Source organism: Anoplopoma fimbria, chromosome 4 (assembly GCF_027596085.1).
Source record: "Anoplopoma fimbria isolate UVic2021 breed Golden Eagle Sablefish chromosome 4, Afim_UVic_2022, whole genome shotgun sequence".
Taxonomy (NCBI): Eukaryota; Metazoa; Chordata; class Actinopteri; order Perciformes; family Anoplopomatidae; genus Anoplopoma; species Anoplopoma fimbria.
The window spans coordinates 6,539,449-6,566,819 of NC_072452.1; the positions used below are offsets into that span (position 1 = coordinate 6,539,449).

Sequence of the window (27,371 nt, forward strand, 5' to 3'; positions counted from 1 at the left end):
CGTGGAAAAACATTCGATTCCATAAGCTTGTCATGAAGGAATCCATTGACTGACCTCTGCATCTTGGCACACAATGACAAATGGGTTTGCAATTTTCCGCCTGACTGAGGGGCAACAAAGCACATTTCCACTTTCACCAGTAGGCAGTGAGAGTACAGTCTTCCTCTATCGCGCTCTTCAACCAGACAGTGAGCATTACACATAGCTGGACTCTTTACTTTGGCTGCTTGCAGCTCCCATGGTCAAAATAGACAATTACACTCAGTATGATCTATCAGGACACACTGACTTCACACAGTGAGGTAATCTGTTGATGAAGAGAAGAATGCTTGTTTTTCATGCATCGTTTTTTAAGGACAGCTCCTCACTCTGTGTCATTTAAATTGTTTGTTTTGAAATATTTAATATATAATTTCAGATATATTTCCTGTTTTACTGGTTTTTAAGGGTATCAGTTAAGATAACTATTTATGAATTGATCAATTGCATATATTTTATATAATATTTAGTGGCCATAGGAGGGCTGCAAGCTGCATTAATGTGCTGGAATATGATAGTTGGTGTTAGTGTTACTTTGCTGATGGCAGCTTGTCTTTCATTTGTTGCACAACTGACTTGTGTCTCTTTGGCTATTTCTTCTATAGGCAGGGGATTCCGACTGGTTTCTTATCAATACAATTATTGAATCAAATTGTGACATCACCGTCTTTTGTATGTACACATGTGTATATGTGTATGTGTTGTGTGGACCCAAGAAGAAATATCTTCTTCATGGAAGAGGCTAATGGGGATCCTAAAATATGGACTTAAATTAAATGGTTAATGAGCATGTTTTTCATGATGCATTTTCCAAGTCCCATTTGGTTTTTGATCACATTTCACATTTGTTTGTGTACATAAATGATGTTGTCTATTTGTCTTTTATAAAGCCAATATATTAAACGCCAATATGTAAATCCGTCTGTCTTCTCCCCATTACATTCAACCGAAACAAAAATAAATATATAATTGCAAGTGCTTGTCACTCCAACAACATTTTCATAATGTTTTTTTAGCTTAGTGAATATTATATCCATTAAGTGTTATTACCTTTCAGCCCTGAAAAATATCCAACTCATATCTCAAAGTATTGTCTAGCTGCAGACAGTTTATGTTGCTTTTCTCTGTGGGATACATCAATCTTGTTTATGAGTACGCTGCATCGCTAACGACGGCTGGTAATTCCAGGCCGCTAAATAGTGTTTTCACTGCTGATTGAATTGCTTCCAAAGCCTACAAGAATGTTTAAAGTAGAAGCTATGGAAATGAACCAATTGACCTTTTTTCTGACCCTAAAGATCTCCACACCCTATGGGAGCAGAAACTGTCAGACAGCACCAGAGTCGGGAAATCAAAGGGATCCATGGTGTTATAAGAGACCTACTGCCACTCCTCCAGCATGGCCTCCACACATGTAAGAATGTCAAACTATTTATAGAAACGTTTGGCAGTTTTATGGCCTTTCTTTGCCTAGTTATCTAAAACAAAGAGATTTGTGTGTGTGTTGTTTGTGTCTCTGGCGGGGCAGTCCGGCCCAGCAGTCCAGCAGGGCGTTTATGTCCTGTAGGGATAACCTGTCATGGTGCTGAGAGCCTAATTGATGCCTCATGCTTTTCAGGGGGCAATTATAGCGCCCAAATGTCAAGACCTAATTTGTGACTCTGTAATGTGGACACATGGGCCAGAGGAAGGGGTGACACGGTTGCTCCGGGGGGACTCACACATTGGTTTGGTCAGCAGATGTGAGGGCCTGGGGTGGGGGGTGAGATTTCCTAAAATAATGTTTTATACGTTGGGTTCCTTTTTTTGGAAGAGAAATGGTTCCTGCAATGTAGACAATGCTTATTTCTTCTTGGTGTATATATACTTGGATTCCCTTTATCAGTGGTAAAAAACAAACAAAACTAAAACAAAAATAACTCCAGCAATCAAAGTTTGAAAATTTGTATCATCAGAAAAATGCTATGAACTATCATAAGTAAAAAATTCTCAATATACAGAAGTGACCTTTCAGATTGTTATATTATCACATATTAAATATTAGTAATACTATCACAGATGCATTAAAGGCGCAGGTATCAATATTCTTATATTAACAATGGATTAAATGAATATGTGTAATGTAGTCTTACACTGTGTCAGCGCTAAGTAAAGCTCAAAAAGTTCAACACAATATCATTCTGCTATTGGTGGAAAAAACACTCTGGTTTGTTTTGTATATCCTTGAACTCACCTCAATCGTCTTTGGAGACTCTACGCATATTAAATTCATCAATAAATACTTGCACTTCAAAGTAACTAGGATCTGTACTTGTCATGTTCTCTCTGAAACGTGAAATAAAGTAACACAAAAGGGGAATTCTTAAGTGCAATACCTCTTAAGTAGTACTTAAGTTTCGTTCTTGAGTAGATTTCAGCTTTTTCAACCAGAGTATAATCTTTTTGTTATGGTATTTTTGAATACATTTAATACAAATAAGAATATAGAATGTAAATGTTTTCTTGTTTATCGACCAAGAACTTCACTGTTAGAGGATAAAAAATATACTCAATTTGAAACAAAACACTGTCAAATACCTATGTAGTATATCACAGTTTGACTTCTATGACTTCAGTCATTTACAATTTGCCTCCTGTCTCTTTGTTCTGTAATAGATGCTTCAGATGTCTCCTCCAGGAACTGAGTGGTCAGATCCCTTAAGTTAAACAAAATGTCAGTCGGTCTCTGGCAGGGCCTCAAACACACCTCAGTGTTGTTCACTATGTGTGCTTTGTTTGAACTGAGAGATTAAACAGTGCCCCGGCTTCTTCTTCTTCTTTTCTTTTTGTTCCCAGAACACCTAAACCTTGTTGTTTTCTACCAACGTCTCCAGGGTGACCCAAACAGAGGAGCATGTTTTCCACCAGAGCTGACAGCTTGTGATGCCGAGTGTCAGTAAATCAGGTATGCTGCTCTAATTGCCGCTTGCGAGAAATCCTCTCAGCTTTGACACTAAAAACGATTGATCTCAACCCGAGTACAATGCAGCAAGTGTGGAAGATGATTTAGTTTTCCGGGCCGTAGAGCATTAAGGTTGAATGATATTTTGGACCCCTGGCTGTAGATTGGACCAGAATGCCTCTCTCTCTCTCTCTGGACTCGGATGAAAGCCCAAAAGTATCAAGTGGATAACGCTATACTTACACTTCTGCTGTAATCCCTATAAACACACATGCAGCTCATAATTTGTGCGCACAGCAATTTACTAAGGAATAAACAAACAACAAAGAGCCTGAAATCAATAGTTGCAGGATTCAAATGACACAAAGCTGCAGACAACCGTCCCTGCGCAAACACACTCTTAGAAGTGGCCTCGGCTTTGGAGCAACAGGTGAGCTACTCGGCAACTCCCCTGTCTTCTCCAACGCAGCCTTCTAAATATAGAAATTATGCTCTCTGATAATTGGGGGCAGACAACAAAGCCGGCTATATTTCCACCCTCCTCCTCCTCCTCCTGCTGCTGCTGCTAAGTCATATCCCCAGCTGACAAACAGCAGGCCTGAGATCAGAGTGTGAGAGCTTGAGTGTTGAGGGAACACCTGCGCTGTCTGACTGGATTGCAAGGATAGACACGGAAGATCACTGACTTCCACACCTGCCCGTGGACCCTGACCGCACACACACACACACACACACACACACACTTGATTGGGTTTCCTCGAGAGCCCTTTAAGGCGGCCGCTGAGGAGGTGATGAAAGTCAGGGAGCGTCCATTAAGCGTGTGAGACGGCCCTCCAGAGTGGGTGCGGATGAGGGGTTTAAGTGTTTTCAGCGAGTAGCCGCAGACCACCTGGAGGAGGAGGAGGAGGCGGGGGGGAACAAAAGCATCTGACTAAGGGCCAGGGAGACTCCAAAAACATTACGGTTAAAACAAGTGCCAAGGAGCACTTCTGGGCATCAGGTATCACAAGTCGATGGCCTTCAAAATGTCAAAAGGAGGGCAGAAGGGGTTATGGTGTTAGATCTGCACAAGGTCTGCGTTTCATGGGGACAACAAGGGTGGTGTCTAAGCGCCCTGCATTGAGACTTTGCCTCTTTGCAACGAGAAAACAGAGCTGCCGGTTAAAGTCACGGTCAAACTACTGCAGCAACACGCTCTTTAACTTGGCAAGATGGGATGGGACAGGAATGAAGCACGCCCGGTCCATCATTTTCACGCTTGTTAACTTTTCTAGGAGGCTAAAGAAAGACGAGTGAGTGACAGCAACTTTCCATAAAAACAAGCACCAGACTCCTTTTTCATGTTGCAATAGGCTTGCGTGTGTGCACCCGCTGTAGAGGGGATGTTCACGCGCGTGTAGCTTATAATACACTCCGGGGGTGCTGTCATTAATCGACGACAGAAGCTCGTTGATGTTCAAGGCGTGCAGGTGGGAAAGTCCCACAGTATCGCACTGCAGACAGGAGAGAGTTGGCAGCCGGGTTGGCTCCCTGCATCGAGACACCCCCACTGGCTCGCCATCACACACGCTGAGATCACAGGCCCAGCTTTCATGCTTCGACACAGACCTTCCCCCAGCCGTGGAGGAAACAGATATGCAACAGTGGCTTTTTTTTTTTTTTTTTTTTTTTTTTTTAAATCAGCTGCTTTGCACCTCCTTATTCCAACTATAACACACTTGTGTTGCTCTTCTGTTGTTGGGACGGTAAATAAATTTGCAGCACAAAGAAACAGAAGCTGTCTGAGAGCATGAGGATGAGGCATGAATGTCTTATTTTATAAGACATTTCAACAAGTATATCATCCTCAAACTGTCAGCCGAGGTCACATAACCCTTATTGCTCTGACCTCCACACGAAGTTGCCGGGCTCGAGCTAAAGGTCAGATTTTATTTGGCCGTGATCGTGTTGTTGCATGGCCTCTACATACAGAGGATTCTGGACGGAGGCTTTGAAGTTTTATGCGTGCATCAATTCTACGACCCTTCTTGCGGCATAATGGTGTCCATAAAGAAAGACAACATTGGTCTCGTAAGCAGGTTTATATGTTTAAACCTGAAAGACGAAGGCAACCGATAAAGTCAACTTTTCAAAGATATTGCTCTGTTAAAAGTTAAATGTGGATTCTTTAAATAAACATTGGTTATACCTTCATCTTTGATCATATACGCTGACAAAAAAAAAGCATTTTGATCACATTTTGAGCCATTTATTGTTTGTGTCGTCAGTTTGTCGACTTCAGATTCCTCCTGTAACACAGGTGACAGTAGTTTCGTGTGACTAAATAAGCCATCATAACATAGTTTCTTTAAAAATTGATTCACAGTTGCCATATTTCAATAAAATGCATTCTTCTCAAATCTTTTCCAAATGTAGCCATTATGTTTCCTTTTTTGGTCATATAACAGTATATCACTAGCTGAGCTGAGTAAAAGACATAACGATACAGTGTCTCAGTTTTGATATAATTGATACAGTTTCTAGTGGTTTTCCTATATTGCATGGATCTAACTGTAAAAATATATTCTCAAATAAATAAATATAAAGCATAAATATATGGATCTAAAATGAATAAATAAATTGTTACATCTTTTCAAACAGGTCAGGACACAGGTAAGAAAACCAAAAAACTGAATTCCTTCAAAGTCCTTCTGATCAAACTGCAGCTTTCTGACACAATACCCAAATTAAAAGTACCATTTCAGTACAGCAGTAAACATTCCCATGGACTCAGCTGATATCCCCATCTGACCAGAGGAGATGCTCCCAGATCACTCAGCTCTGTTTCCCATTCCTCTCCTATTCCACGCAGGTACTTTTTAGGGTCGTCTGAGACAAACAGCCCCCTCATGCCGTGCGTGCAGACATTCTAACCCGTCTTCCTGGCTGCTGAGAGAAGGCCCATGCATTCCTTATAAGAGGCCCCGGTGCCTTTATCCCTGCAGATCGGGCCGCTGTCCGCCAGCCTGCTCGGGCCACGTCCCTGCCTGCGTCCCTCGTCTCTTCTCTGCTCCCTGCCCGCAAGGGCTTCAGCAGCTATTCCTGAACCGGTCTGGGCCGCCAGGTCTCAGCTGTGTCCCAGGATATCCCTGTACAGCTCTGGCACACGGTCTGGGTCCACAGGCCTTGGCAAGAAGTGTGTGAATTTCTGGTGCCGCCTGGATTTAGTCCCATCCCTTGGTGTCCCGTCTTTGTTTAAAGCCACAAAATACCGTGTCCCTCTGTCTCCGTGTTTGTAGAGGTTGGAGGAGTACGTGTTGTACCAGTTCTCCTCAAACTGCTCCTTGAAGACACATTCGGCTGAGAGCTTCTCCTGTAAACAAAAGGTCACAACATTAAAAGCAGTCCTGACTTTTAATGCGGAAAAAGAAAAAAACATATAACACTTTTAATTATTTAAAAAATGTATCTTCTTGAAAATCAAATTGTCCAAATATGAGTACTATATAAAAGCCTTGAGGGTAATCAGATGGTCAAAAATTAGGATATGGGGGACATGAATAAGAAAAGCTGGTATACTTACAGAGCCATACAGCTCTCCTTTGTCGTTCATCCCCAGATAGAGTCCACTGTCCACACCTCTAATGCTTATCAACCCAACAGCAAGGCTTATAAATTCCAAAATACCTGGAGAAGATTAACACAGTTGTTCGTTACAGACTTTGACAAAAATAAAAGAATATGAATAAAGACACTCAAAAAAAATGAATTCTATTGACACAATCAATACGTTTGATGTTTTAAAATTAACAGAATAATATCATAGGATTGTTTTTTTTTGCATCATTCTTATTCATTTTTCCATCGTTGCTGATTCTTTCGACAATGACTTGTTTTATTATGAAAGTTGGTCACTTTCTATATATTGCCTCATATTTTACATTTATACATTCAAATATATGAAAAAGTACGCCTTGGTGTTTACCATAACGACTGTGGTCCTTCCTCGTCCCTTGCACTGTGCCATCCGGAAGTATTTCCAGGTGAAACCCAGTCCTGCAGTATAACTGTCTTCTCCTGAGGATCCCTTTCAGGTGCGTTAAATCCGCCGCGGTGCTCCGGGAGAGCCGGTCCCCAGAAATGAGGTGCTCCCCAAGAAGAGTAGGACTGTCCCCAAGCGGGGTAAGGAGGAAATGGGACCCGACCTGCGCCACACCATCGATGCCGTGTAAGACGCCTCCAACTTCCCCCAAAACAGCAGCAGCAGCAGCAGCCATCGCGTCAAAGCTCAGCGGGTAAAGTTCAGTGAGGAGGTCCGGAGGGAGCTCTGGCGTAGTGAGACTACCTGGTTGTCACTTATTGCATGTTTACGTCCACCTTGTGCAAGGACACGCGGACGCGCGGGTTTCTCTCCCCTGACATGTAACACTCACCACTGCTGCCTGCACCGATTTTTTTTTCTTCTTTCTCCTCCTCTCAGTTTTTGGTTTCCTTTTTTCTTTTTACCTCTGCGTCTTCATACACTGGGCTCGGGCTGCAGTTGCTGCTCAGATAACCCTCATGGTGCATACCTGTTCGCGGCGTGCTGCCTTCGCTTTGAGCCGTGGAGGATAGACAGAGAGAGAGAGAGAGAGAGAGACCCGGCCGGAGAGGAGTCAGTGAGTGAGTGCGTAATAAACGCTGCAGTGCAGGTAAAAGGAGCTCCTGGAGGTTTTTTTTTTTTTTTTTTTTTTTTTGCGCTCAAAGTGGCAGGGGTGGTGAGGCAGGTGCAAAACCACAGGACTAGTAATGGGCGGGGCTGTCACAGGCCAGACGTGCCCTGGCAAGGATTTATTTTTTTCCCCTTCTCCCAGGGCATAGTATCAGGAGAGAGAGAGAGAGAGAGAGAGAGAGAGAGAGATAGAGAGTTGATGGTGGAGGTAAACTGAGCACCTACATCACTTTAAATTCAAATAAAACATGTCAACACAAAACCACATGACACTTTAATACAACTCACCAGATAAATATATCTATAAATATATCCCATTCAATATAAATGAGGGGGGGGGGGGGGGGGGTTCATGTTTGTGCGACAATTTCAACATTTCCTTCACTCACACATGAATTTGACGCCCCGTAATCCCAGAGCGACTTGAAATACCCACGGCATGTCTCGCGAGCTCGGAGCAGCAGGCGGCTCGAGCTGCTCTGCTCTTTGCTGTGTGTGTGTGCGTGTGTGAGTGTGTGTGTGTGTGTGTGTGTGTGTGTGTGTGTGTGTGTGTGTGTGTGTGTGTGTGTGTGTGTTATCGGTTACGACACCTCAGTGTAAACAGTCATGGCTGCCCTGCGCAGGCTGATCCCTCTGCTCACTAACAGCTTAAGAGCAGGCGCGTCCACGGCTCGGAGACATCAGACATCCTCGCGGGCGGCTAAAGCGCTCGCGGCCGGAGCCTGCGTCACCGTCGCGGCCGGAGCTGCTTATTACTACCGCCGCTCGGCCGCCGGCAGACGCTCCGGGCTGAAGAACCATGTCGAGGCTCGGCTCTTCCATCTGGCGCTGCCGTCGGTCTCTGCCACCGAGCAGGTACAGTGGGACATCTGTTTGGTGATGCCATCCAAGATCACGCAGCCTGCTGTCGTGAGAAACGATTCAGTTTTTTTGGGGGTTAAATTTCAGTTTTTTTGTTTTTTTTTTTCATTTCAACTTCATTACAAGCCTCTGCATCTCCAACTGCCTGCATCACATCATGCACGTGAAAACTACAATAACGCTAATGTGTCGTCAACATAAGGAGCTGTCCCCGACATTTAGTGCTGAAATGGCAAAAAACGGTTCAGAGGCGGTTCTCAGATCACGTGACCTGATTGCTGCTAAGTGAGGGTCTCCTCTGCTATTCCTAATGCATGTCTCAACATTTAGTATTCAGCATAGGAAATAAGACTAAAAAGATACAATGCTGATTTGTACATTATACTGTATTTACCTTTTTTAGGGGGAGGGCAAAATAACAAGAACACTTGACTGTGTGTAATCCAATACCATATTGGCCATATTGGTGGTGGTGTTGATGGTGCTGGATTTAAGATGCTCCCGCTACTTTACCCCATCCCAAAAGTATTAAATTACATGCATACACAAATATATATACTTATATATGTAGATACACACACCAAACAACAGAAAAGCGGCTTAAACCAGTAGTGCATCTATTTCAGACAAACGACTAGTCAAGTAATCTATCAATAAGCAACTTTTAGGACAATTGATTCATTGTTTAAATCTTTTCAGCTTCTTTTATTGAAGTTGACATCATTGTAAAAAACGAAACAAGGATATTTTGGCACAATATCATCTACTTCCAATTAAATTGATTAATCGAAACAATTTTAAAGATTAATCAGAAATAAAAATAACCATTAGCAGCCCGGAATTTTGGCATATTTTCTTGTAAAATGTGTTGAATGATTAATTGCATATTCAAAGTGTTGTTGATACATTTTCTTTCATTTGATTAATCAATTACTACACTAATAAAACAGACATTGCTTTGCAGGTTTCATCATTATTGCATCATCATGCTAATTCTTAGTTATTTCGTCCGTCTGTACAATGTGTATCTGCCCCTTAATAGCCTACCAGCTCTAGTAAGTATTTTCAGCTCAGACATGTGCTGACCTTGTTGACAGGATTGTAATAGATCACAGGGGACCTAAACAAACATGTACACCTTGTCTGGTTTTCACACTTCTACTACAGAAGTTTCCTTGTTTCTTATGTGCGGGTTGGAGGTAGGACAGTTGGACTGGTGGCCACAGGCCGCAGGAATCCAGGGTCACAGGAAACTGGACACTGGGGCTTGGCGGAGGGGCTGACATCTGATGAGAGGGAGGGGGGGTAGAGGGGGTTTAATGGTTAAGCAGAGGGGGGCACGCATTCCCTGGGTGTTTGCTCTGTGCCCAGTGGACCTGGCACTGTGCCACCTGACAGAGAGATCCACTCTGTCTTCACCAATCCAGCCTTCTGATCTGGCTGGGTTTGAACAGTTGTAGGGACATTATCTGGCACACAGGGATGACAAATTGGGGCTGACATAACATGCGCCCCATTACTGAATTAAAGCACGGGCCTCTTTGTTGTTCCATGTGAGCGCGGCTTTCCGTGAGAAGAAAAGCTGCGGTGGATTTCATAAAAAGCATCTTTCAGACGGTATTATCACTGTTGATATCATTTGAAATATTTCCCGTGTGGTGTGTGTGTGTGTGTGTGTGTGTGTGTGTGTGTGTGTGTGTGTGTGTGTGTGTGTGTGTGTGTGTGTGTGTTTTTGCAGGCCCGGACCTATGGTCTGGATGATGGAGATGTGTACATGTCGTCCTATGAAAACAGATTCCGCCTCTTCAGTTCGGTGGAGCACGAGGGCCAGCTCTACATGACGCCCCTCAGCTTCATAGAGTCCGTCACTTTGAATGAACCCAAGAGTGAGTGCACTCCTATTACTCAGCTCCTTCCAACAATACTAAACATCCTCTGGAGGAAGGGAGGAATCATTACTAATGTCAGGGCTTAAACAATTAATCAATTAGTCTATTGACAAAATTAATTAACAACAGATTTAACAATACATTTTTTGCTCTGAAACGTGAGGGTTTGCTAATTTTCTCTGTTTCATTGTTGTTTTTGTGACTTTGGACCGTTGATCTTTCATAAACAACTTGATAGCGTCAATATGGGCTTTCTTAGGGATTTTGTTCCTTTTTATATATCAGAAAATGTATAAATAATCAGTAAGCGATAAAGAAAAGAATCATCCCCACATCTAAAGAACCTTGCAAATTAGAATGGTAATGATCTAGAAAGTTAGGGAAAATATTTGTGTTTTCTGACAAGCGATCTTCTCAAGAAGAAACATCAACAGAATCATCGTCCCTTTCTTTGTATTAGTGTGGAGTTGAGTTTGAATGTGATGAATGGATCATGCAGAGCTTAAAAAGGTGACCTAAAACTTCAGGGCTTGTGAGCTGACTGAATACATTGTAGCACCCTAGACTTTGCAAACTCTTCCCCAACAGTTCCTGGGCCTTCAAAGGACTGTCCCTAGAGAAAATACATTTTTGGGAGTCAGTAGCTTAATTTAGATCCTGATTTATTTTGTTCCTGAGTTCCTAAGAATGTTCTTGTGGTTCTTGGAAATTCCCTGCGAAGAACCAGGCTTGTTTAAAAGTTTCCTCATTAGTTGAACACTTTTGCTATCATTAATCGTTTTGTAAGGAAAGGTGGCAGTTCCCTTCATGAAGACTGCCAGTGTGCTACAAATGTGCCCCTGTAATCAGCCGCATTTGTCAGCAACCATTTCACTTAATTCCACTTCCGTCAAGTCATCAGATAAAACCCCTTCATCCTCCAAATACTTGAGATCAAAAAAAAAAAAGTGCCAGTGTTTTTCTCCTGGAACATTACTTGTTGCTGAGGGCCTCTGAAGTGTCATCATCAGACAATAAGTTGCGGCTTGCAGAGCCTCAGTCATAACACCTGCATAAAGATAGGCATCTTTACCAGCAACCCCACTTTTATGGCTCATTTATGTGGCAACAAACTCGCAGAGACCCAGAGAGACCAAACAACTGAACATGGATGTCATAAATGTAATGATAAGACATTCGGATCACTGCGATTGATTATGGTGTGAGGTGTGTGTGGCCTGCTGTAATGTTTTGGACATGTCTTCACTGGCATCTAATGAAGGTAAATAAGAGACAATCATGTGTTAACATACCGTGTGCCATTGTTCTCTAATGTGTTGCAAAATATCCATCATGGTGTTTTATGGTTATACTGTGGCTGTAAAAAGAGATGCGTTTCTGATAGGATGGTGGAGTTCTGGCCATTTAGACGTGAACCATTAGAGCCAAAACCTTAAGTGCTGTAAGTAAATTATTCATATCACATCCATACGGTATGTTTTCATAAAACAATAAGTGAAATGAACAAATACATGTTCAAAAAAACAAAAGCTCAAAAGCTCACTTGGTCATCATAATCCCAGTTTTAAACTCAGGCTCTAAAATGTGTCCGTGGAGGGTTATTGATCTGTTGTCGATGCCATTTCCCGGCTAGGTTTTTTCTCTCCCTTTTACAACACCTCCATCTTATCTTCTTCTTTATTGACCATCGGAATGCGTTCATGGAGATGTCTGTCCACATAAACACCCGTTTTCACTTTTGTTTCCCAGTTCTATATTCTTAATATATAGTTCACAGTTGAAAAATGTCAGTGTAAGTATATGGTATTCAGATCATTTACTTCATTAAAGTACCACGCTGTAAAAAATATTCACTAAAGTAAAAGTTCAGCCTTCAAAAACATATGAAAAATGATCAGCTAAATTTGGTTAAAGCATCAAAAGTCACAGGTTCATCAGTTTCTCAGAAAAAAACACCCTTTTTTTTGTTTTTTGCTCGTCAAGAAAGATATGAAAAATTGAGATCTGAAATGCAACTGTCAGACAAATGTAGTGAAGTACAAAAAGTAAATGCTCAAGTCAATCACAAGTACCTGCAATTTGAGTAAATGTACTGTAAAGGTCATACAGCATGTACTAACTGTATACCTTGTTTTTTTTAGGTAGGAGAGCATGGAAGTCCCTCTCAAAAAAGGCGAGTTGTTCTGCCATCAAAGCTCTTGCTGCTGTTTTACAGAATCTCTTAATCTGTGTAAAACCTCTGTAATTACGGTAATGCCAACAAACATTGTGTTACTTTGTGATTACTCAGGATTTAGGAACGAATGAGTGATTTGGGATTTTCTTTTATTCTATCAGGACTTAGACAAGATGCTGGCTGATACCCCGCCTGTTTGGAAAGGATCATCTAATATGTTCAGGAATCTTCGTGAACGAGGTGAAGTAACCTGCTCCATTTACTACAGCTCTACACAAGCACCCATTGGCTTTTAAGTGATTCAAACTTAATGCCTTTACTTTTTTAAAGGCCTTGTTCAGGGTGTGCTCTAGTGGTGCGTGTCAACCTCGTATATATTCCAGAGCAGTGAGCATGTTGTAAATACTATCTTATCTCTCCATCAGTCTGGTAACGTGTTGTAGATTTATTCTCAGGTAACCTTTGCAGGGAATGCTCCATTGATTATATACATAATGATCCTACGCGGTTTCTTGAATAAAACATGTGATAAGTATGAAGTTTCCTGGAAGGAACTGTATAATTTGGTACTAATTATTGGGAAAGTGGGAGATTCCCTGAAAGAAGTTTATTTTCGAATGCTTTATTGTGCTGTATTGTATTTATTTTAACGTTAAAAGGCATCTTTGAATGTAAAGCTGAGCTGTTAAAAGATTAGGTTTATTATTAATTATTAATTCAACAACTTCTCTAAATTCCTTATCATTTATAGAAAATTGCAATGATTTTTTTCGGAGACAGAAAATATTCTAAACATATGGACTTAAAATGGCAGTGATTAGAAATGTTGCATCACAATGAACACTGTTAGAGCTGAAACAATCAGATTGGAGTAATTTATTCAATTAGTCGATCCACATAAAATGTATTGGCTCCCAATGCACCTGAAGATTCTCATTTTAAGCGGCTTGCGAAACGACTGCACTCTTCCTCTGCAAACTCTGATTCCTAGCATTAAGAAAATGAAGTTGTTAGTGTGAGTGAAGATCTTTTTTAATTTTCCCACCTGGGCCTGCACACTCCCGCTCAGTAGGCCATCCGAGCCAGTGGAGCATCAGATCTCACTGTTCTGCTCTCCCCTCTGTTGCTTTAGCTAAGTGCCAATGCTGGGATTTGGGGGCTTTTAATCCTGCTGTTAAACGTTGCGGCTTTGTCAGGGGGGAAAAAGGACTGGATTGATCTGCGAACAAAGCGTCGCTTTAGAGAATGAGGGAGCTGTTTGAACCCAACTATGTCGAGACATGTCCCACCGGCCACCCCCCTGATCACCACGGACATTATGAAGCCTAAGAATGGCATTGGATTACATCTCCGGGACTGCCACTCTGTATGAAGTGTTGCTGTGGAATTCTTTGTATTGTCTAACAACATCTACTTGAGCTCAGAGGCTGAGTTGCAGGGGGAGGAGGAGGAGGAGGAGGAGGGGGGGGGGGGATCCCTCCAGGAGAGTGAAGGTGTGTGGTATTGGTGAAACATGGCTGGAATCTTAAAAGTTTTTTTTTTTTTTCTCTCTCTCTCTCTCTCTCTCTCTCTCTCCTCAACCCATTTAAGCTCTAAGAGGCTTTGAAGCCAGAGATCTGTTGTCATTATAAGGCCGTACCTGCCAAACAGAGAGCGCCGGGATGACAAGAACTTTTTTTTTTCTCAGATGAACTTTGTCTAATGGCATGCATCACTAATTCTCTTTTCACACCTCAGTTTGAACACGTGTTTCACTTGCCTTTACCTCATCTCGTTAACAGCCTCGAGACCAAAGACATCTTTGTTTGCTAGTTTAGTTTTTTCTTTCCCCCTTGCAGCAAACCCCCCGTTCCTGAATTATTTTCCCATAACGCCCAGAGCACTCACCCAGAACTATCTGCGCTCGATTCTCTATCTTCCCGAGCAAACAAAAGCTTGGGAATGCTTTCAGAGTCAGAGGGGAGAAGCCTCTCCGAGTCGACCAAGATGTCTCCTGACACTCACTCTTCCCTTCTCCGTGTCACACAACAAAGGGAGCTGAAGGACGCGACACAAAACCTGAATCGGCCGTTCCCAATCAGTGACAGATCACTTGAGAATGTATTACACCTTGTTACCCAAACGGGATCAGAAGCCGTGGGCCTTAAATTTGTTTGGGTTTGTGTCCAGATAGGTCAGCTCAGTTGTAAAGCCTGTGTTTGTGTGAGGGGGGAACACCAAGCATGAGGTAAAAGGCACCTTTTAAGATGTTATCAGTGAGGGCGAGAGGATTACTCTTGTCTTAAGGCGTTTCTTTGGATGGCTTATTCATCTCGGGCGCATGACTTTGAACATAATAATTTTAGCTTTTGTTTGTCAGCTTGACAATTTTCTTTTCTTATTTTTCCAGGTGTCATCAGCTACACAGAGTATCTCTTCCTGCTCTGCATTTTAACAAGCAAGTATAAATGTTAACTGACTCAAGGGGAATTATCTTCAACGTATTTAGAGATTAAAAAGGTGACTATCCACTGTAATTCAATTCTTTTTTTTATTTCAGAGCCCCACGCAGGCTTCAGGATTGCTTTCAACATGATTGATGCAGATGGGAACGAAATGGTGGACAAAAGGGAGTTCTTGGTGGTGCGAGCCTCATTGATAATCAGATATGATGCAATGCATTTGATCCATTCTGCATAATAACTTCTATCTTTTCACCAGCTAGAGGACATTTTCCGTAAGAAAAAGGACAGAAAGGAAGTTGCCGAAGACACGCAAAGATTCGACCTGCAGGTATGAGTTGCTTTGAAATGCCTCAATATTATCTACAACAGATCAACAGGGCCCTCAGCAATGTGTAATATCAAAGGGGTTGCTGGTAATTATGAATCCTCAGAGGATTATTGCTAATTTAGCAGTTCCCCTTATTGTTTTATTTTTTTTCCCTTGACTGAAAATTCCACTCTCAATCTTTTGCTGTATTAATTACAAAAAAAACCCTAATAAATCAACTGCACACTACTTTCGGGCACAAAATACCAGACAAACCAGTAATAAAACAAGGACCTATTCTCACTGTATAAGTTGATATGGTTCACATGTGAGTAAGTGATTGCCTATTTAGACATCAAGCCGACACAGAGCACAATTAGCATTCAGTTGGAGTCGTGTTTCTGCCAGCTGATATTCAGTCTTCTTTTAGCTCTGTTCAAGTCTACACCAACTACTGAGAGAAATATCTGAATTTTTAGCCTAATACTAGGCCATTTTCACCAGTTAGTTGCTAACTTTGTCTGTCTGCCGTTTGTTGCCGGGAACCTGGTACTGAACAGTGAGTTTATCAGAGCTTTGAAACAGTAAAGTTTCGGGGCAGAAACCAAAACAGTGAGCTAAAAGAGGCTAAAATGCTCCGTAGAGCTGAGGGACGACAGAGTCAGGTGATTCTCTCTGGGTTTGTCATTAAGAGTGAGACCTTTCAAATCACACACAGTCCTTTTACCCATTATTATTTATATATATAAAAAAAAAAATGTCTTAGGAGCTTTGTGTCCCTAGAGAGGACTCAGGCTGCACAGAGGTCAATGTGGTCAAACAGGGTAAAACATGTCTGAGGCTTTCATCTCTTTAGGGCCGCCTTGTGCCGCATGCAGGTGGATGTAAACAGACAGAGCCGAACAGAGCGATAAGAGCGACTCTTTGAGGTCTTATCGCACAAACACAACATGGAGGAGCTTACTCTGCAGGGACAAACGTTAGCATCTCTGGACGGTCTTGCATTAATCTGAAGCCCGTATAACACATCAAACAAACAGATCATTAGAATGGGTACTTTAGATTTGGAAACATAATGATGCGTTTGCCAGAACACAAAGTTGAGAGCAATGTCACGTCATATAAAATTTGACGGCTATGACTTGAAGAAAATCATTTGATAGCTTAAGAACTCTTTCCAAGCAGCTTCCTGTTCTAAGATACGCTGTGAATTATAAATTAATCTTTTCCCTCTGCTTTTATTTCAGAGCCTGCAGCTGTACGGTCAACGCTCATCCCAGCCGCACAGTGTATGTATTGTTCTCTTTCCCTGAAGGAAAATGGAACAGTTCTGCTTGTTGCATGCATTTTTGGCATGCGCTCCTCCAAAAGCTGAAATCTATTTTACACACAGAAAACACCCACATTTGTGTCTGTTAACAGAAGATAACCTCATTTGCAGGATTTAAAATACACAACCGTGTACTTTAGCATTATATGACATTGTCTTTGTGTGTGTGTGTGTGTGTGTGTGTGTGTGTGTGTGTGTGTGTGTGTGTGTGTGTGTGTGTGTGTGTGTGTGTGTGTGTGTGTGTGTGTGTTAGTGCAGATGATTCATGTACTCTCCTTTTGTCAGCATTCGGCCAGAGATTCCACCTCAAAAAGCTTTTACCTGAAGACTGACAACGTTTCGTCTCGGACCCCCATGTTTTATTTTTACAGTTTCTTAAGGAGTGGTATTTTGGCTCAGGTTACCTTTTGTGATGGGTTTGACCATGAAGATGCCAGTCAGAGAGGAAAACTGTGGAAAGCACTCAACACACACACACACACACACACACACACACACACACACACACACACACACACACACACACACACACACACACACACACACACACACACACACACACCACACAAACCAACGGTGGGACGGACCCGTCTGTTTGAAGACTTTACCTCTAGGTGTGTCTTTTTTGTTTTGATTTCTTCTGTCGTACTGTAGGTATCTTTCCAGCAAGAAGTTCAAAAGTCAAATCTTTCAAAAACAGGGGATTTCCCCGAGCATGTTCTAATTACAAGCGTTTCAGGATCTTTTCATGGGTAGAGTTGAGTAACAGTGCGGTGCATTAAAGAGTTGTTCCATAATTAGCTGTGGGATCACGTCGTAAATCTCTCTCCCACTCTCTTTCTCTCTCTCTGGTGAGCAGCGACGAGGCGCAGAGGAAGAGCTGTTTAATCAGCTGGCTCACATTCACCCTCAGGCTTGAGAGATGAAAAAAAAAAGAATGATAAGAAAAATAAATATTATGAAATGAAGCAAATCATATTTAAGAACACGTGTCGACGCCAGCTGGCTGTTTCTGGTTGGTTCTGTGCTGAATTTGCATTTGAATGAGGCGATGTCGAGGCTTGAGAAACAGAAAAATAAAGAAATGATGGGGTGAAAAAACTGAGTTTGTGGACTACAGTTTTAAAGCAGTAGTTTGAGATTTTGGCCGTCGCCATCTTGGTTTTTTGCAACCAGTGAACAGAAGTGACTATATATGGACCGTATATGGCTCTGGTACCGACCTGTCCAGGTTGCCTTGCCCTAAAGCATACTTTACTTTATTGTCTATTTTACACTAACTATGACTATAATTTACTAAATGAACATCTAGAAACTATCAATTGAGATCATTAACTAATGTTTAAAATACTTGCTGAGGTAATAAAGCAAGTGAGAGGTGGAGTCATTTTCTCTTAGACTTCTATACAATCACACTTCTTTTTGGAAGGAGTTGCCCCCTAATGGCGAATAGAAAGAATGCAAGTTTAAGGCACTTCAGCATTAGCTTCACTTTTCAGAACCGGAGACTGCCGCCGGCTCTGAACTTATTTCACAACAGAAGGTGAACGATGTCTGATAACTTGCAGTTACCTCTGAGCTTAGCATCAAATGATGACAACCTGGCATGAATCACCCTGAGGCTCTCACGCCTCACATGCTTTGGACATGTGTTAGCTGCCAAGAGGCTGCATGCATGGCTGCAACGCAGGCCCACGTCAGGGCCGATGGGCCTCTCAGATACACCGCTGGCAGCCCCAGTCTGTTTCTGCCCGACTGTCTCTCCGTCTGTGACTTTTTTTCTTCTTTTTTTTATCTGACTTTTCATCTTCTTTCCAGTCAGTGCATCTCTGTTCTTCTGCCTGCCTCAGTGTTTTCCACGTTTGTCCGTCCATCTTCCTTCTCCAGATGTGTTTTGTCTTCTAACAGCTGTGCTTCAACTGCTGCCACAGGTTCTTGAAAAAGACAGTCAGCATGTGGAGGCCCGGGGCATGTGGGATGTTCTCAGACGTGGCACAAGTCAAGTTCTGTTTTCTGATCTCACAGAGGTAGCCATGCCCTCATTACTTTGGTTATACAGTCAACACTGTGGACCAGGTTATGACTGTCTGTACTGCAGGTTCCATGTTAGCGCTATGGGTTAATTTATTAAGCCTTCTGGTTAGCATGAGTAAATACTGACTAATATTTCCTCTGTAGCATGTTTAACGAATCTATTGCATGGCACGTGTTTGTATCGTGCAGAACTGAGAAATGCTGGCCCACTGTTTGGTTTCAGGCACGGTAAAAAATTAAACATTAACTCTTATTCGACTGCAGAATCTGGGTATATCTATTAACTAACATCTTTGCTTCAAGCTTTCAGTGTGGTTAGATAAAGTCATTGTTAATGTTTACCTGGTGTTTCCATGATACACTCTTCGTTAGAAAACAGCTCATTCTGGCAGCTCACACTGGGATTTTGTGCAAATTTACACAATGTTTATAATTTAGTTATAATTTAATCATTTTCTCTCCAATAGCTGGTGGATGAAAAGACAGAGACAACGCTGCTGGTGCATTTCTTTGGGAAAAAAGGCAAAGCTGAACTGAAGTTTGAAGATTTTTACGAGTGAGTAGAAACCCCCTTTTGTCCGCTCTGTGATAAATCAATATGTCCCTGAGAAAATGATTATCTCACAGTGTAATAAGGCCATTAATCATTTTGGTGCTGCCGATGGCTAGAAACCGTCAGTGGTTTTGTTTGCGACTATGTTAAGTGTTCCTTTGTGCACGTGAGGTTCTGGTGGTGGCGTTTCCTGTCAGCGTTGCGTTTCGCTCCTCCAGGTTCATGGACAACCTGCAGACAGAGGTGCTCGAGATAGAGTTCCTCTCCTACTCCAAAGGCCTGCCCACCATCAGCGAGGAAGACTTTGCTCGGATCCTCCTTCGCTTCACCAACGTGGATGACGTCAGCGAGTATTTGGAGAACCTGCGCCACGGCTTGCCGGACGAAAAGGTGCAACGTTTTTTCACTTCTGACATGTGATGACATTAACATGCTGAAACAGACTGAAACAAATATTGAAAGATTGAAAGGAACGATGTCTGGACGAAAAGGTGCAACGTTCGATTACAATTTGTGGTTTTAAGAGAATTACGTGTTTGAGGTAATTGATGAACTTGATGACGCTTTATCTGTCTGCCCAGTGAAGCGCCTCTCGCCATCGTTCAGGTTGATTCCAGATACAGTCAGTCAGTCGGTAGGATAAAGGCCATACCCAACGTCGCTGCACCCGCACAAGAAATAGTTCCATGCAATGTGGAGAAAATCAAATATCACTATATGTTTGACCAAATACCTCCATATCAATATAGAGACAATATTCTAGAGTTGATTATTGGTGCTTTTACAAAATATTTACACAATGAGATTTTTGATAATTAATCATCAAGAATGTATATATAATGGCTAAGCAGGTAATAGGTTATAACAGAATCTCATTTCAGAGATTTACATCAATTTACTGTAATGCAGACTGTAAAACCAGAAAGACTTATGGCACATTAGAATATTCACAATCTAAGCCCTAGTTTCATGATGTAACTTCCAGGAAGATTACAAACTGTTGTTTTTACATTGCGGTTTTTGTACAGCTTAAACAAACTAAATATAATTAGTTAATTATTGTGCTTTAGAGGTCCTGCTAAGAAGATTTGCAGAGAGTCAAGTCTCTCATGTATGCAACTTCATCTAACTCCCAGACAGATTGTTGCCAGTGACAAGTGTTTATCTCAAAATGTTGAACTATTCCTTTAAATTAATAAATTAGCTTTTCACATACTTTAAAGCAACCAAAAAGACACAGCGATACACAATGTCCATGAACTGTACCAATTTGGCCCAAGGGTCGGCTTATGCTCAAACAGCAGAACTCGTCCTGACGTCATGGAGACGTTTAGATGTGAGGTTAACAGCAAACATTCACACAAGGGATTCATAGCGTTGCACTCTCTTGTTTTGTGTGAGTGTGGGAGCATTTATTTATTTTAGTGCCGCCGGCTGAATTAGCTGTTGAGTGAAACATCCTCATTTTAAGCTTTAATTTGTTTTTCCTCTTGGCCCGCTGAAAAGACACCGGCAGCTCCTCAGCCACCTTGAGTAGCCTGTTGCTAGATCTCCATTGACCATCAAGTGGGTCTCGTCGTTAACGCTAAGAGATATTTTTATGGCCCTCGCCCTGTTAAAACAGCAAAGCGACACAGATTAGTCATTACTCCGTTTGTTAGGCCGTGTGTGCTGCCTGTTTGGCGAGGCCCCTGGCGAGAGAAGGAGCTGGTAGCTGCGGGACGGTTGAGTGGAGATCAATGGACTCAGTGTTTAAGTCATCAGCCAAGCCTGAGATGTTTGGGGATTCATCACTTTTGTTGTTTTTGTTTATTCAAGTATCAGGTTAATCTGCCTTAGAAAAGTCTGCAAACGGGCCTGACCTCTTCCCAAAAGCTACAATCCCCCCCCCATCGCTGACAGCTCAGCGTGTCCATACTGCACAGGGGAAAATCCAGCAATGTATACTCTGTCTGTTTGGGTGTGTTATCTATCTGCTGTCTTCCCACACACACACTAAAGGATTCTGCCGCAGGATGAAAGGAAGCGGATGATGTGCTGTGTGAATCGTAGCACTATCCTTTGCTGGGAGTGTTTACACATGCAGCCGCTCGCTTTGTGTGGCACTTTACCATTTTTTCTCGCGTTGCATTTCGCAAGCTTTGTGTTTCGGGAATAAAAAAAAGTGTTGTTTTATTGTCGTCATCTCTTCGCAGGGAATCACCTTTGAGGAGTTCAGGTCCTTCTTCCAGTTCCTAAACAACCTGGAGGATTTTGCCATCGCCATGCAAATGTACAACTTCGCAAACCGCTCCGTTGGTCAAGGTGAATTTCAAAGTTTGTAGTCACGTTATGGCGGCACAAGGCGCCATAACGATGGAGTCACGGGATGGTCTCGATTTGAGGAGTTTTATTTTTATATTTTTCTGTAGTAATTCAATCAAATGAGGCAAGCAAACCTTCCCAATCTTTATGATTTTGTCTCATGCAAAACCATCTGCCTTATCTGTACAGATTGTAAAGCCATCTGAGGCAAATTAGTGATTTTGGGCTATACAAAATAAATTGAATTGAATTAAATGAAATGTCATACTAATGGGATGAATAATGTAAATATTGATGGCAAACATCTGCAATACTGCTCCACGATTTTCTGATTTCCTTCCCTCTCAGAGGAGTTTACCCGCGCCGTCTACGTGGCCACGGGCATCAAGCTGAGCCGCCACTTGGTCAACACGGTCTTCAAGATCTTCGACGAGGACCGCGACGACAAACTCAGCCACAAGGAGTTCATCGGCGTCATGAAGGATCGGCTGCACCGCCGCGGCGGGGTGAGACGGCAGAGGCCTTTTATCTATCTTTTATGACTTTATGGAGGTGACAGGTGTCTGGATGATAGCAGCATTGTCGGCCACTGTCAGCTACTTCTCAATGCCAAAAAAGGGTGTGATAAAAAGCTCAAAGACGAACTCATTGATGCAAAGACAAGTCAGATTTAACAGGGTGAAGGACGAAAAAGGCAAATGTGGGTTTAAGCTGAGCACAGACATGCATGTTTAGTGTCAGAACAGAGTACTTAAGCAGCTATTAGCATCACAAACACCACCCCTCCTGTTTAATTACAGCTCTGAGTAAGCGCTAATTATGTCTGCTTTTTCTTTAGGTGGTGGAAGACTTAAGTACCTCCACACCACAATGTCTAAATTACACTCCTGCCACTTTTTATTACTGGTACACATCTCACCTCTGAGTTGGGAGATTAGTGATTTTTGTGAAATTATACTGCCATCTAGTGGGACACCATGACATTGACCCTCTAATAGTATTTCTCTCTCTTTCTCCCTCATATACACACAAACACACACACACACACACACACACACACACACACACACACACACACACACACACACACACACACACACACACACACACACACACACACACACACACACACACACACACTCACAGGGCCTCAGAGTGGAGGAGAAGTTCACCTCTTTCAAGTCCTGCATGAGGAAGCAGCTCTCAGGCAAATAGGTAAAGTATGTTCTCATCCTGAAAAATTCAAAATGATCTAACAGTGCTTAATGTAAGGTTGACAAATACAACATGATTTTAGTTTCTAAGCTGCTATGTAACAGCGTTTTTTCCAGGCACAGTATCCCAGCCAGTCTTTTCAGATGTTATTTTGAAGGGTCCACACTCTGCTCGCCCCGAAGTATTGAGTTACGCTGTATTATTAACACCTGATCAACTGCCACCAGATCCCAGCTTAGGTCTGCACATGAGCAGTGAGCATTGCACTTTAAAGCTGCGTGTATAAATGTTTCAAAGGAAATGCACCTTGATGATGATCTTAGGAAATGACTTGATCTGGATGTTTTTGCAAACTGTGCCACAATAAGAAAAATGTCTATTTTGAGAATTTAGATTTTTCTCTGCATTAATTGTTTTATTTTACTATATGAAAGTGCAGAGGACACTTCGGAAGCATTTGCATTTTCTAACATGACTATGTGACCTTGCCAGCAGTTATAGAGAGGGAGAGAGAGAGAGAGAGAGAGGGAGACAGAGAGGCAGAGAGAGAGAGAGACATAGAGAATAATAAGAAAAAACGTCCACAAGGAGCGTCACAGTCCTGAGAGAGACCAGGCCTATTCCTCCTCCCTGTACCGCTTAAAAAAACTTTTTTTTAAATACATTTCCTTAAATTGTTTTATATTCTTCATCTGAATCATTCCAGAAAATGACCCCACTAATTTAGGTGAGGACAGTAGCAGGCAAGGAACTGCGTTATGAAAGCCACTAAAACAGAGATAATCAATGATCATAATTTAAACGGCAAGCAAAATTGATTCCATGAATTTACAACAAGAATACGACAACAAGCACAAACAAACAAACAGTCACCACAAAGAGAATCTGTGGATTTACAAACGCTGTAGCTGTGAACAAACACCAGTGTATCACTGACTGGTTACAGTTTATGTACAAACCTACGTCACTGTGGAAACAGGAATACACTACTCCTGCTGTCTAGCAGCTGCTCGGCTGCAGCAGACCAGAGGCACACAGCACATGACAGAAGTCACATACTCTCAGCTCGCCACGCTGACTAACAATATTATGCAGCAATGGCATGCAATATAATCAATGCTTGAAGAGGACTAAAAGAGTGTTACTTTTTCCTATTTATGTTTTATTCCTCTAAGCATGTTATTCTGTGTCAGTTATGATTTTATTGTTACATTACTAGACTTGGGCTATGCATTTTCTATAGTAGGACTTTAATACACTAATAATAATATTCCCACTGAATAAATATAGGGTTAGGGTGATGTGTTTGTATATTCACCCATAGCGATAATACTCTATACTATATAGGATGCTTATATCCTGCAATCAACATCAGCCAGTCAGACAGGCAGGTTTGCATGCACAGCTGAGGCGTTTGATCTCTTGATTCAGGTTTTTAGAGCAGGATACTCACACATATTATAAAGCAGGAAAAAGACAAACATTCAGATTTTCTACAGTGAATAAAGTATATTAGGAGATATTTAGGTTTGGTCAAATATGAAAAGTTTTGACTTAAAACAATTACATTTTACATCTTTTTTGGACCATTATTATTACTGTAGACAACACCCAAAAAGTTTAAAGACAAAACTTGTTTTAGTTAAATAATTATTCTTACTGTTTACAGATATCATAGCGTTAATCTGATCATTAATTCTTCTGGAAATGTTTGCCCTCTAAAATCATAATCTGTAAATGAAACAAGCAGAATCAGAAAACGTCCAATACCGTTTCATTGATTATATTCGTTTAGAAATAAATAACTGTAGCCTCGCTCTAACAGCCCTAATCTCTTGCCGTGTGTCAGCTCGTCCAGACTCTCCTTATTGTTTTCCTGTTCTTTACGGCGCATGATGCAGTTATGAATCAGCTAGAGATCCTATGGAGGGGGCAGAGTAGAGGACCGACTGGTGAGAGAAGAAAGATCTCACGGTACGCGAAAGAGGAAAATGTTGAAACGCAGTTCGCGAAAGACTGTTAGTTTTCAGGACCATGGACAGCGCCGCTTCTCGCCTGTAGGGGGCGCGTGCGCTGCAAATAACATGCTGTAACAGTTGTTTCTACGCGCCCTCTCTCTTCCGATTAGGCAAAATCAATCATAAATTAAAAATATATCCAATGCCCTGTTTCTACGTTGTATTGCGGGTGCTCTGAATAATACACGTATTCTTTTATTATTATTTTTCTTTACATTAGCATTATGTTGCTATTACAGGCTGCAATGTGGAGTTGCTGGCCATAACATAGGTATATTTCTAGTGACACCAGTAGCCTGCATATGAGACGTTTAGGAACATCTGTAAATTGTACCAGGTCATCTACGTAAATGAAAAATAGTAGCGTATAAGGTTATGTCAAAAATATTGGCTTTCGTATTGTTCATATTAATAAGTAACAGAATCCTTGTGTTCAATAGTAAAACTTTTATCTACAGACAGAAAGCTAACCCTGCCGCACTCGGTCCAAGTCTCTGTTACATTCCTAAGTCCAAAAGTCAAAGTGTATTGATAAAATATATACTACCCATTTCTAAAATTTACCACGTTTTTATCTAACTAAATATTCCCTTTGATTTGGTCGGAAAACTAGAAAGGTCTGTTTGTAAAGGTCGTACATGTTTCTGTCCCGTTTGTTGGTGAATGTTGGTTAAGGCTGGGGTTAGCCTTTTTCTCGCTACAATTTCTTTTACACTTTGAAATTCAATTTTGCTTAATTGGTCAGTTTTTAGATGATCCGCGGCCGCCATGATGACAATTGACATTTATGACAGTTTACGTAACGATAAATGCCCTCTGACGTAGAGACGTTCAAATCCAACTGTACGCTTTTCCAGTCAAGACTTTCGACTCTCATATGTAACAAAGAGCATTGCTGGCAAATTTACGTAAAAAGGCACAACAGAGTCTTTTCACGTTAGGAATACAGGAGCTAGATGCGCACGTGTAACAGGTTACTCTCAGCATGCATTCACATGACTAGTCATTGAAAGCCCTGCTTTAGTCCCATTTATTTTCTTATTCGATGACGCACTGCCTAACTTGCCTACCTGGACCTATAATTGTGTTACACAATTTACATCTAAACTGACATCTGTGCTGGCAATACTTCCCATGTACATTTTTTAATTAAAGTATATGAGTGAAATTTGAAGATATGTGAGAGAACTATTGCTCATTGCTGCCTGTAAGCTAAAGATTCACAGCTGTGGTCACTGCAGAGGATCCAGATTTGTTTCTGCACACTTGCAGAACTACTGCTGCACCCCATGACTGTTTGATTAAGAGGTGTACTGGTTTCTGTTTCTCTGTAGTGTAATGTATTCATTCTTCTCAGTATCTAATATGTAAGAAAGAAGCAACCGCTGTTCTGTTGTGAGAACGCGATGATCCACAATGGCAGCACAGTGTGTTGTTTTACTTTTACAAAGTGTCACACTGGACTTGTATTGATCATTCTCTCTCTGTTCCGTCACCAGGTGGAAATCCCATCATCAGCGCATGTCTTAACTGGACGAGCGGTGCCTCCTCTCTGCTCTCTACCAGGGACACAAGGGTTAATGCATGCTTTCGCATCTAATTGCACTATGATATAAGCTTTTAAGTAAACAGGATGTGGCCCTAACAGGAAGTGGTCAGCCTAATGGGAAGCTGTTGCTAGTGGTCAAACAAACAAGAATGACCCATTATGAACCAAAATCCACTTAACAGTGTTGCAGGGGTTTAAATTGAAGTAATCAGTTTGTCTAAGCGCTTTTGCTTGCTCAGAAGATATTTAACTATTTATTGATTGTAAATATATTGATCAGGTTAAGATTTTTAACACTGATTTTATTTATTTGTCAAAAAGTCCAATGTTGTCTTATTCCTGCTCTGCCAGTGTGTGTTGTCCATTCAGATTCTCCTTTTGTCCCGAGCTCCATTCTGTACAGTGGCGGCAGCATTGCTCACATTCTTCGCCCTCCCACCAGCTCTGCAGCCCCCTGCACAGATCAGCTCAGGACAGCACCTCCCCTCCTCCCTGTCCTCCCCCTTCCTCCCATTTCCTCAAAGCGCTGCAGCTAAAATCCTCGAGGATCCCCCAGAGCCAGCAGGCCTGAACAAACTGATTCAGTCTGTGGCTTTTCCACTGTTTAACTACAGGCAGCTAATCATTTCTCAGCTGGTAAAAGAGGAGTGCTATTTTCATGCCACTGGCAGGGATGACCTCTATATAAATAAATGTGGAAAATAATGAAGCCATGTGTTTGTTCCACTCTGGGGACACTCAGTTTAAATTAGTTTTGGTGCAATACATTAAAATTACCTTCTCTTTATGCTCTTTAAGGAAGAGTTTACACTTCATCTTCTTAGTGGAGATTCTTACTGCTACAGTACAGTGCAGTATGTGGTTGGTTCCTGGTGTAATGTTTGCTTTGGGTGGAGCTTTGTACTGAAAAAAGATATCAAGGTGTTACATTCTGTAATGTTAACCAGATTAGTTAGTCTACCTCTTGAAGAGTTTTTGGAAACTTCTAGCCGCGTGTCATCCTTTAAAACCAGGCCTCGAC

The 27,371-nt window shown here is 41.8% G+C and overlaps 2 protein-coding genes across 2 annotated transcripts; one reads left to right on the forward strand and one right to left on the reverse strand.

Moving 5' to 3' along the window:
- Positions 1–5,737: 5,737 nt before the first annotated feature.
- Positions 5,738–7,579, reverse strand: fgf20b (fibroblast growth factor 20b). Its single transcript, XM_054597890.1, has 3 exons — positions 6,945–7,579; positions 6,543–6,646; positions 5,738–6,332 (listed from the first exon to the last, which is right to left on the reverse strand). Exons 1-3 carry the CDS (start codon positions 7,234–7,236, stop codon positions 6,087–6,089), a joined length of 642 nt encoding a protein of 213 aa, XP_054453865.1. The 5' UTR covers positions 7,237–7,579; the 3' UTR covers positions 5,738–6,086.
- A 697-nt stretch (positions 7,580–8,276) lies between these two features.
- On the forward strand, positions 8,277–27,359 carry micu3b (mitochondrial calcium uptake family, member 3b). Its single transcript, XM_054596960.1, has 15 exons — positions 8,277–8,525; positions 10,270–10,417; positions 12,562–12,593; positions 12,758–12,836; positions 14,986–15,033; positions 15,136–15,218; positions 15,297–15,368; positions 16,595–16,636; positions 18,609–18,704; positions 19,179–19,267; positions 19,483–19,654; positions 21,460–21,568; positions 21,917–22,074; positions 22,715–22,783; positions 26,301–27,359. Exons 1-14 carry the CDS (start codon positions 8,277–8,279, stop codon positions 22,781–22,783), a joined length of 1,446 nt encoding a protein of 481 aa, XP_054452935.1. The 3' UTR covers positions 26,301–27,359.
- The last annotated feature ends 12 nt before the right edge of the window (positions 27,360–27,371 follow it).

What these genes read in the sequence shown, in the direction of transcription:
- micu3b (XM_054596960.1), top strand. Translation starts at nt 8,277, where the DNA reads ATGGCTGCCCTGCGCAGGCTGATCCCTCTGCTCACTAACAGCTTAAGA. An exon ending in GGAAGTCCCTCTCAAAAAAG is followed by an intron (nt 12,594 to 12,757) that starts GCGAGTTGTTCT and finishes TTATTCTATCAG; the next exon opens with GACTTAGACAAGATGCTGGC. An exon ending in CCTGCTCTGCATTTTAACAA is followed by an intron (nt 15,034 to 15,135) that starts GCAAGTATAAAT and finishes TTTTTATTTCAG; the next exon opens with AGCCCCACGCAGGCTTCAGG.
- fgf20b (XM_054597890.1), bottom strand. Translation starts at nt 7,236, where the DNA reads ATGGCTGCTGCTGCTGCTGCTGTTTTGGGGGAAGTTGGAGGCGTCTTA. An exon ending in GAAGGACCACAGTCGTTATG is followed by an intron (nt 6,647 to 6,944) that starts GTAAACACCAAG and finishes AATCTTCTCCAG; the next exon opens with GTATTTTGGAATTTATAAGC. An exon ending in AAGGAGAGCTGTATGGCTCT is followed by an intron (nt 6,333 to 6,542) that starts GTAAGTATACCA and finishes TTTTGTTTACAG; the next exon opens with GAGAAGCTCTCAGCCGAATG.